The sequence below is a fragment of the Anolis sagrei genome, chromosome 6 (assembly GCF_037176765.1).
Source record: "Anolis sagrei isolate rAnoSag1 chromosome 6, rAnoSag1.mat, whole genome shotgun sequence".
Lineage (NCBI taxonomy): Eukaryota > Metazoa > Chordata > Lepidosauria > Squamata > Dactyloidae > Anolis > Anolis sagrei.
The window spans coordinates 122,342,463-122,353,605 of record NC_090026.1 but is presented as its reverse complement, the minus strand read 5'-3'; the positions used below and the strand labels follow the sequence as shown (position 1 = coordinate 122,353,605).

The 11,143-nt window shown below is 43.4% G+C and overlaps 1 protein-coding gene across 1 annotated transcript; it reads right to left on the bottom strand.

Moving 5' to 3' along the window:
* Window positions 1-248: 248 nt before the first annotated feature.
* Window positions 249-10,116, bottom strand: CRYGN (crystallin gamma N). Its single transcript, XM_060783464.2, has 4 exons — window positions 10,018-10,116; window positions 7,944-8,192; window positions 5,182-5,327; window positions 249-394 (listed from the first exon to the last, which is right to left on the bottom strand). Exons 1-4 carry the CDS (start codon window positions 10,036-10,038, stop codon window positions 259-261), a joined length of 552 nt encoding a protein of 183 aa, XP_060639447.1. The 5' UTR covers window positions 10,039-10,116; the 3' UTR covers window positions 249-258.
* Between the last annotated feature and the right edge of the window lie 1,027 nt (window positions 10,117-11,143).

The following is an 11,143-nucleotide window of genomic DNA, read 5'->3' as shown; positions in this document are numbered from 1 at the left end:
ACTATGTTAAGGAATACAACCAAACTAAGGGAAAAGCTGAAATCCTTGATCATTGGTCATGTTGGCATGAGGTCTTAGGGATTATAATCCAAAAGAAGCAATAGCTCCACGTTCTGAAAGATTCTAGGTCTGACCTTGATGAGCTTGGTTAGTAAGACAGAAGACAAACAAACAATCCAAACACACAGGATTTAAAGTCTTTATTTCCGAGATGAGCTTAGGAAGGTTCAAGGTTCAAGCTTTTCACCTGGCGGTGGGTTAAAAATAGTTGATGACTCTTCGGAAGGACTGGATGGTTGCGCTGGGCGCTTGCCATTCATTGCAGCTACTGTAGTCCCCCCTTTCAACAACGTACATCTGGCCACGATAATTGGGTTCCTCATATAACACCCACCTGAAATAGAAGTGAAATGGATTATATTTTCAAAATGTTTCAAGTGATATTTACAGTTCGGTACAGTTTAGTTCCAGGACAGGAGGTGAGAAATTATGGTGCTTGACAAAATCAATTCCCTCCCGAACTCCATCAGTATTCAAATATGGCATATTGGGAACTTACTTAGGCGATCCCTCGTTGGCCAAGTAGGATAGTCTTCCAGGATCAGTATTCTGGTGGGTCCGTAGGTGACTGTGGAGCCCTATTCTTGACCTGCATCTTCTCCTGCAGTGAGGGCATTGGTTTCCAGGTGGAAGGAGGTCTTGGTCGGGGTTGGCTTGGCGTGCCTTCCTCTTGGCACGTTTCTCTCTTTCATCCTCCATTTGTGCCTCTTCAAATTTTGCAGCACTGCTGGTCACAGCTGACCTCCAGCTGGAGCGCTCAAGGGCCAGGGCTTCCCAGTTCTCAGTGTCTATGCCAGAGTTTTTAAGGTTGGCTTTGAGCCCATCTTTAAATCTCTTTTCCTGTCCACCAACATTCTGTTTTCCGTTCTTGAGTTCGGAGTAGAGCAACTGCTTTGGGAGACGGCGGTCAGGCATCCAGACAACGTGGCCGGTCCAGCAGAGTTGATGGCAGAGGACCATCGCTTCAATGCTGGTGGTCTTTGCTTCTTCCAGCACGCTGACGTTTGTACGCTTGTCTTCCCAAGAGATTTGTAGTATTTTCCAGAGGCAGCACTGATGGAATCGTTCCAGGAGTTGCATGTCATGTCTGTAGACTGTCCAGGCATATAGCAAAGTTGGGAGGACAATAGCTTTTTAAACAAGCACCTTGGTATCCCTACGGATGTCCCAGTCCTCAAACACTCTCTGCTTCATTTGGAAAAACGCTGCACTCGCAGAGCTCAGGCGATGTTGTATTTCGGTGTTGATGTTGACTTTGGTGGAGAGGTGGCTGCCAAGGTAGCAGAAATGGTCAACATTTTCTAATATTAAACCATTAAGGTGTATCTCTGGCATTGGAAAGGGGTTGGCTGGTGACTGTTGGAATTTGTGCCAAATTTGGTCTAGCGAATGAGAATACATCCTGCATATTTACATTACGATTGATAACAGGAGAAAAATTACAGTTATGAAGTAGCAACAAAAATAATTTTACGGTTGGGGGTCACCATAGCATGAGGAACTGTATTAAGGGGTTGTGGCATTAGGAAGGTTAGGAACCACTGCAATAGGGAAAGCGGAGACTCTGGGGTCTTCTGGGAAGTTGGGGGATCATTGTTAGGGGTTCTAAATGTTGCATTTTTGAATTAAAATCCTGGCCAGTGTGTCGTAGTGCAACGTTGAAACCATTACGGCACGCTGGCTCCCCTCCATAAACTGCAAATCCAGGGATTTCATCGGATGGAACCAGAGCCATTAACGTGGAATCAATAGCACTCTATCGGTGTAATGCGCCAGGTCCCAGTGAGCCTATGATTTTGTAGGGCTTTTAGCCAACTCTTCAGGAGAAAGCTTCTGTCCCCGAGAGGCCCACATTCAGCAGGCATGCTTGACCTTTCCGCCAGAGAGTGCCTACACATTTCTGCTATTTTGCCCTCCTTAGAGATGCTCTCTTGGCACGGAAGCATGATGTGTAAACCAGAACTCCAGCTGCGCCTTGCACAAGCCAAGCGCTCCCTGGCTCTGGAGCAGAAGCACCCCTTCGGCCTCTCCTCCGTCTCTCTCACACATGCTTCTCTGGTGTGTTTGTTTGTCCAAGAGGAGCGCATAGGACAACAAAGCCACAAGACAACAACAAATTAGGACATAATCACAGAGCAATTCCTTTCCTTGAAAGAGGATGAGGATTTGTATACAAAGAGACGGAGGTGGACTCCCTCTTCTCAAGAAAATACTCATTTTTGGTCAGAGACGATGACGCCGCAGTCCTGTTAGTTAGTTGGTTGTTGGTTTTTTTTTTAGGGGAAATGTTTCAGAGGCGGGTATGAAGTGGGTGGGAGGGAGACTGTTGGAAAAGGATCACAAAGCAAGAATGCAGCCTTGCAGGAAGGATGTAATCTGTATTAATCATGCTCACCATAAAAAATAAACCCTCATTAAAGGCATCCTTTCATGCCTCCTGCTGAGTTTTGTTTTGGATGAGCAACATTAACAGTAGATGTCTTGAACTGGATGACAACACGGCAATCCTTTTATTGCTGTATCATGAGCCGGATCTCTAGGGAATTGCAAGAATTTAGGGACTCAAAAGGCACAGAAAGTTAAACTGCTGAGCTGCTGAGCTTGCTGACTGAAAGATTGGCACTTTGAATCCGGGGAGTAGGGTGAGCTCCTGTTGTTAGCCCCAGCTTCTGCCAAACTAGCAGTTCAAAAACATGCAAATGTGAGTAGATCAATAGGTACCGCTTCTGCGTGAAGGTAACGGTGCTCCATGCAGTCATGCTGGCCACATGATCTTGGAAGTGTCTATGGACAATGCTGGCTCTTCATCTTAGAAATGGAGATGAGCACCACGCACCAGAGTCGGACAGACTAGACTTAATGTCAAAGGAAAACCTTTATCTTTACCTTTTAAGGGAGCATAGGTGTGAATCTGGGACTTTTTCAAAGCGGCTATGAATGAAGCTATGGAGAAGGGTAAAATGATGGCTTTGCACACCAAATATGAATTTCTGTGCCTTGCAAATACAATTTCCTTTCAACTAGCATTGTAACAACTTGAAAATCCAGTGAGCATTCAGAAACAATATCACCATCCAAAGAAAAGAGACAGGCAAAATGGCCAAGGGAATATTAAAATAGTAAATGTAAGAGTTCTAGGTGAGAATAACTTTCAGTGAGTGACTGAAATGCGAGAAATTTGCAGAAAGGAGGAAAATTTCATTTGGAAGAGCAGAATTTGCATTTGGGTGGCCAATGCTGCTTTTTGCCCTGGTCAAGAGATAAAAATGGATACAATATTGATAATAACAAGAACAGTATATTATTATTACATATTATTATATGTTGTTGTTGTTGTTGTTGTTGTAGAAGAAGAAGAAGAAGAAGAAGAAGAAGAAGAAGAAGAAGAAGAAGAAGAAGAAGAGAAACACGCATGGGCAGATTTTGTGGAAGACAGTCAAGAACCAACATTGATGGAAGTAAATAGTAGAAAACTGCTTCAAGTGCAAAAGACAAAGAGTGAATACTGTAAAAATGCAATGCAGAGCAGAAGAGAAAACTGGCTACATTGAGAACAAAGAAAAAACATGGATGTGGCTCACAAATCGAACTTTGAAAAAGGAGATGGAGGGCCTGATTGTTGCAGCCCAAGAATAAGCCATTAGAACCAATGCCATCAAAGCCAGAATTGAAAAGTCGATGACAGATTCCAAGAGTAGACTCTGCAAGGAAGCAGACAAAACAATGGATCACATACTCAGCTGCTGCAAGAAGATCGCACAGATGGACTACAAGCAGAGGCACAACACCGTTGCTCAGATGATCCATTGGAATTTGTGCCACAAATACCATCTGCCTGCGACAAAAAACTGGTGGGATCACAAGCCTGAAAACGTTACGGAAAATGAACACATCAAACTACTCTGGGACTTCCGAATCCAGACTGACAGAGTTTTGGAGCACAATACTTCTGACCTCATGGTTGTGTTAAAAAACAAGTATGGATCATCAATGTTGCAATCCCAAGAGAAAGCAGGATTGACAAGAATCACCTGTAAAAAAGCTTACACAATATGAGGATTTAAAGATCGAATTGCAAAGACTCTGGCACAAGCCAATAAAGGTGGTCCCAGTAGTGATCGGCACACTGGGTGCAGTGCTTAAAGACCTTGACCTGCACTTAAACACAATCAGCACTAACAAAATTACCATCTGCCAGCTGCAGAAGGCCACCTTACTGGGATCTGCATGCAATATTCGCTGATACATCACACAGTCCTAGACACTTGGGAAGTGTCCGACATGTGATCCAATACAACAGCTAGCAGAGTGATCTTGTTTACTGTGGAGTCATCTTGTTGTGTTTCTAATAATAATAATAATAATCATCATCATCATCATCATCATCACCACCGCCACCACCACCACCACCACCACCACCATCATCATCATCATCATGCCTTCATATCTCCTTACCCTGCCTCCCAGCTACAAACTTGGACAACTCTGAAAGCATGCCAAGGAAAGAGAAGAAAAGAATTTCAAATGAATGTAATTTGCCTTATCTATGAAAAAAAAGCCAGCAAAAAAGAAACAGCCATGAAAAAAAAAAGAGTGAGATCAAGCTGAGTGAAACCAAGCTGAGCCTACAATAAAGGAATAAATGCATATTATTTGTGTATTAAGCACCTCAATGCTGTTGAAATATCATCTACAGGATTGCAACACGCTGGTTATCAGTGAGGAGTCTTGGCAATCCAAAGGCAGTCCAAGGAAGACTGGCATGGGTTGCGTTCTGAAGCTGTGGTTCCTGCTTCTAGTCTTTATTTTTAGATGTTATTACATTTTGTTTGGCTGCATCGGAGGGTGCGAAAAGTGTTCCAAGCTTAGTCCATCCAGGTCAGGGGGACTGGAACCAAATATTTGCTTTGGCACCTTTATTTCTGGCCATATAGTTATACACAGTGATCCCAACCCAGAGCTTGGGAAGTTACTTTTGAAAAGGAATTAGTTATTTTATTCAGTGCTCTGATCATCCAGTCCATGTTCTTGTTATTACAGCCCGGAAAAATAAGTTGCTGAGTTACTTGTTTACTAACAAAGCTAACTTTGAACTATATTAAATGGTGTTGCAATACTTACGCTCCATCCCCATAGACTTTGATGGCATTGATCCAGTCCTTGGACCAGCCTTGCCTACTCAAGAAAGAGCAGTCTTCGGTGAATTCCTGGCTGCGGCCACTGAAGTATTTCCCTTCGTAGATTTCTATTCGGTAATGCTCCCCGTGCTGTCGATAAGGATGAAGCAAAATTTAGCTTTCATGGCAAAAATAGTTAGCAAATATATTGTCGAAGGCTTTCATGGCCGGAATCACTGGGTTGTTGTAGGTTTTTCCGGGCTATATGGCCATGTTCTAGAGGCATTTTCTCCTGATGTTTCGCCTGCATCTACGGCAAGCATCCTCAGAGGTAGTGAGGTCTGTTGGAAGTAGTAAAAATGGGTTTATATATCTGTGGAACATGGCCATATAGCCCGGAAAAACCTACAACAACCCAGTTAGCAAATATATCAAAAAGAGCACTGTACCCTGTACAAAATATAGAGAAAATATTTGTATTTACCATTTCCCTATTCTTGCACATCCACATACCCTTTAAGGTAACAGTTTGTTTTATTTTGTTTTGTTTTGTTTTGTTTTGCTTTGTTTCGTGTCAGGACCTGAGAAACTGCAAGTTGCTTCTGGTGTGAGAGAATTGGCCATTTGTAAGTACGTTGCCCAGGGAACGCCCGGCCGTTTTACCATCCTGTGGGAGGCTGGAGATGACAGACAGGAGCTCACCTCGCTCCCCGTTCGGTCAGCAGTCATGCCAGCACAAGGGTTTAACCCATTGCGCCACTAGGGGCAACACACATTTTAGTGCCTCAAATGTTAGCCCTGTTTCTGAGTATGTTTGACACGCTGATTTTAAAAATGGTACCCGTTTTCCCTTATCAGCTCTAGTTTTTGAGATACAGAACATATGCCAAGGGTGTGGATACAGAACACATGCCAAGGGTCTGGAGAACAAGCATACACTCATAGTTATAGTCATCCAGAGGAGGGTGACTAAAATGATCAAGGGTCTGGAGAACAAACCCTATGAGAAGCGGCTTAAAGAGCTGGGCATGTTTAGCCTGCAGAAGAGAAGACTGAGAAGAGACATGGTAGCCAGGTATAAATATGTGAGGGAAATCATAGGGAGGAGGGAGAAAACTTGTTTTCTGCTGCCCTAGAGACTAGGACGCGGAGCAATGACTTCAAACTACAGGAAAGGAGATTCCACCTGAACATTAGGAAGAACTTCCTGACTGTGAGAGCTGTTCAGCAGTGGAACTCTCTGCCCCAGAGTGTGGTGGAGGCTCCTTCTTTGGAGGCTTTTAAACCAAGGTTGGATGGCCATCTGTTGGGGGTGCTTTGAATGCGATTTTCCTGCTTCTTGGCAGAATGGGGTTGGACTGGATGGCCCATGAGGTCTTTTCCAACTCTATGATTTTATGATTCTACTGGGCCCCCAAATAATGATAAGCATATCAAGGATACTGGTACTGATGTGGTTTTCAGAACTGGCTCCCCAAACAACCCCAGGAACAGGCCTAAAAACCAAGACACTAAGGAAAAATATTTTAGAAATGTGAACTGATCATGCTCAGGTTAAAAGACCGCCGCATCACCTTTGACATCTGCAAATGATCCAGACATGCATGCATAGCGAAATGAAATGAGAATCCCACCCGGGACAGAAATATTAAGAAGATATTCCAAGATACACAGATCTTGAGACTGTTTGCCTCAAAACCCCCCAAAATGAATTTTTTCCCCTAAGTTTCCAGTCAAGGCTGATTATTTACACAGGATAAATGCTGTGATGTTATTAACTGGCGTAAGACGGAGGGAAAATAAACCTCTCCCCCTTTCCCGCTTTGGTTTCCGCAGCCCAAGCATGCAAGTTTTTGGGGGGTGAATTGAGGTAATGTCCTTTAGGAATCCCTCCCCCAGACTAGTTTTGTTTTGCATAGAATTCATAGACAGGTATTATTTTCTTTTTTCTTTTTTTAAAACTTAGTTCAATGATATTTGATAGGTTTATAAATGAAATAATGCAGGAAATGGCTGGGTTTAAGGTACCAAAAAGGTTACAAAATATTTGCAGCTGTGAGATCTTACATAAGCTTGAAATTGGGGTCAAAAAAGTACTGGATTCTATACAAAGAGAGAGAAGGAAGAGCATAACATTTGGGGAGTAAAGGACAATTTCCTTGGGGAGAAAACTTCTTATTTGGGGGCAATGCTCTCAATTCTTTCCCTGCACCATTGCTACACACCTGGATCCGGGAAAGTCTGCAAGGATGGTGGCCCAAAACTTTGGCATCACAACCAAAAAGTTCTGTTTCCATTTGTGATGAAGGCACAGACTGATGCTATTTTATTCTACCATCACTTATAAAGAAACTAGAGACAAAACATGGTCAATGTTGCAGTCCAAGATCTGGAAGACTGTGAGTTCCCTAAATTAGGAATGAGGCCTATTTGTGAATTGCAATTCCCCAAATTAACCAGATATCGTTGATAGTGGCTGCTCTCTTGCAGCCACAAGATGCAGAGCCATCCTTAAGAAATGGGGCTACGAAGTGGAGTCCACGACATGCGAGTGTGAAGAGCAAACCACAGACCACCAACTACAATGTAACCTGAGCCCTGCCACATGCACAATGGAGGACCTTCTCAAAGCAACACAAGAGACACTCCAAGTGGGGGAATTGGGTGCATTTGTGCATGCTTTAAAATCCTGATAAAGGATCCCATGAAGGAGAAAACATCTGAAAATGTGTCTCACTCAACAGCAGGGGGGAAAGGTACACTAACCATTCCAACCGGCTTGCATGATCCCATCCGGTCATTGTGCCCATTCCAGCGATAAAAGCTGGGGTATTCGCCATGCTCCAGGATGTACTGCTGGCCTCGGAAATCCGTATGACTGAAGCAGACCCACGCTCCGGTTTGTACGCAGATGGCATTGACTCGGTTAGCAAAGCCCCGTTCCTGGAAGTTGTCACAGGGCCCAGAGACCTCCAACTTTTTGCCTGTGAAGCATTTGCCCTCATAGAAAACAATCTGCAAGGAAGATATTCCATGAATAAAAGCTACAGTAGAGTCTCACGTATCCAACATAAATGGGCCAGCAAAACATTGGATAAGCGAAAATGTTGGATAATAAAGAGGGATTAAGGAAAAGTCTATTAAATGTCAAATTACGTTATGATTTTACAAATTAAGCACCAAAACAACAAATTGAAACAAAAAGCAGTTCGATACACAGTAAAGTTATGTAGTAACTATCTGTACCCCACCACGCTTTGCTGTGGCCAGCCTTCCCTCCCTCTTTCTCTCCTTCTTTCCGTCCTTCCTTCGCTCCCTCTTTCCTTCCTTCATTCCCTTCTCTACTTCCTTCTCTGTCTCTTTCCTTTCCCCCGCTTTTTCTTTTCCTTCCTCTTTCTCTCCTTTCTTCCTTCAGTACCTCTTTCCTTTCTTCCTTAGCTTTTTGCTTCCATCCTTCCTTCTCTTTCATTCTTTCCTTCCCTTCCTCTTTCCCTCTTTCTTTCTCTTCTTCCTTCGCTCCCTCTTTCCTTCCTTCTTTCTCTTTTTTTCTTTCCTTCTCTCCTTCCCTCCTTCTCTATCTCTTTCCTTCCCTCCCCCCTTTTTCTTTTCCTTCCTCTTTCCTTCCTTCCTTCCTTCAGTACCTCTTTCCTTCCTTCCTTAGCTTTTTTGCTTCCATCCTTCCTTCTCTTTCCTTCTTCCCTTCCCTTCCTCTCCTTTCTCTTCCCCCTTTCTTCCCTTTTTTCTTTCCTTCTCTCCTTCCTTCCTTCTCTACCTCTTTCCTTCCTCCCCCTTTTTCTTTTCCTTCCTCTTTATCTCCTTTCTTCCTTCTGTACCTCTTTCCTTCTTTCCTTCACTCTTTGCTTCCATGCTTCCTTCTCTCTTTCCTTCTTTCTTTCCCTCCCTCCCTCCCTTTTCCTTCCTTCCTTCCTTCCTTCCTTCCTTCCTTCCTTCCTTCCTTCCTTCCTTCCCTCCCTCCCTCCCTCCCTCCCTCTTCCTTCCCTTTTTTCTGTATTGTCATTTAGCTTTTTGAAGTTTTAAGTCCTTTCCACTGTTTTTTTTCTTGGGGGGGGGGGGGAGGTGAGTGATGGTCACTCGTTGGTCTCTTAGGGGTATAGTGTCCCAATTCTGTGTCAATTCATCCAGTGGTTTTTGAGTTATGTTAATCCCACAAACACACATTACATTTTTATTTATATAGATTACTGTATTTACAAATTTAACACCAAACATCGCAATGTATTGAAACAGCTGTGGATCTGGGCAGGAGGCAGACAGCGTTGGATAATACAGAACGTCGGATGAGCGAAGATTGGATAAGTGAGACTCTACTGTACTGTAAACTGCCAGTCCCAAAACCCATTGGGATTCCAAGCACATGGCATTTACTGCCAGCTGGATTTAATTTTGCATCCAACCAGAGAGAGAGAGAGGGAGGGAGACCAAAAAGGAAACTGGATGAGTGTCTTTAAGCATAAATTACAGCTCAGCTCTAGTTTACAGCACTGTGTGTGGTGCATAAGGCAAACTCCCTCTTGGCCTTTTGTAAACACCACAGTTTCAAATTTTATGTTTGGATTAATCAGGGTATATTCCATGTTTCCCAATCACCCCTCGTCCTTCTCTTTAGGTCACCAGTTAAGGGAATGTCCCCTTCCTTCAGACCACCCTGATTGTATGGTGACTCCGCCCTCAAGACAACATAAGTCTACAGGGTTCCTAAAGCCTTCCTCTGTCAAACCATCCCATCTCCCGCTGGCACATTAAGGTTTTATTTTCCATCTCACAATGTTTCCTTTTAAAAACATTTAAAATCTAAGAAAAGTTTGAGAAAGTTACTTACTTTTCCTGAATACTGAGACATGACTTGTTTTGACGATCTGCCCGATGCTCACATTGAAGCCGACTCCCCAATGGGATTTGCAGAACTGTTGGAAGCAGTATATACAGTATATATATCAGCGATGGTAAGACCCGTTTGGGGTCCTAAGGGCTGCCAAACAATACACACCAGCAACGATTCATGCTTAGTTGGCAACAACCGCATACCCCGGTCTCTGCTGATACAAGGGTTTTGATTTAACATGGACAAAAGAATCACTTGATGGGGATTTGAAGCATGAGCGCCGTACATTTGCAGTTGCCTTTAGAGATGTTTGTTTATAATAGGTAACAGTGGAAATGTGGCCAAATCTTCATGTATGTTGATTTTTTAATATAGCAAAGTGCATTTCCTTCGGAGGTTCTCCTGGAGGCCATAGTCAGTGTTTTCAGAAAATGTCTTCAAAACTATGAACATGTAATGCCATTGGTATACTGACTTAGATCATTAGTTCATCAAGCCAGATTCTGTCTATTTTGACATGAAGTTTTCCAGGGCTTCAGCCAGAAATCATTCATAGCCATGTTATCAATGAATCCAGTGTCTTGGACCTATACATGCACAGGACAGTACTATCGCCAATCTATTGTCCTTCCCCTAATGCAGTGTTTCTCAACCTGGGGGTCGGGACCCCAAGGGGGGTCGCAAGGGGGTATCAGAGGGGTCACCAAAGACTATCAGAAAACAGTATTTTCTGTAGGTCATGGAGGCTCTGTGTGAGAAGTTTGGACTAATTCTATTGTTGGTGTGGTTCGGAATGCGCTTTGGTTGTAGGTGAACTATAAATCCCAACAACTACAACTCCCAAATGTCAAGGTCTATTTTCCCCAAACTCTACCAGTGTTCATACTTAGGCATATTGAATATTCATGCCAAGTTAGGTCTAGATCCATCATTGTTTGAGTCCACAGTGCTCTCTGGATGTAAGTGAACTACAACTCCAAAACCCAAGGTCACTGCTCACCAAATCCTTCCAGTATTTTCTGTTGCTCATGGGAGTTCTGTGTGCCACGTTTGGTTCAAGTCCATCATTGGTGGAGTTCAGAATGCTCTTTGATTGTAGGTTCATTATAAATCCCAGCAACTA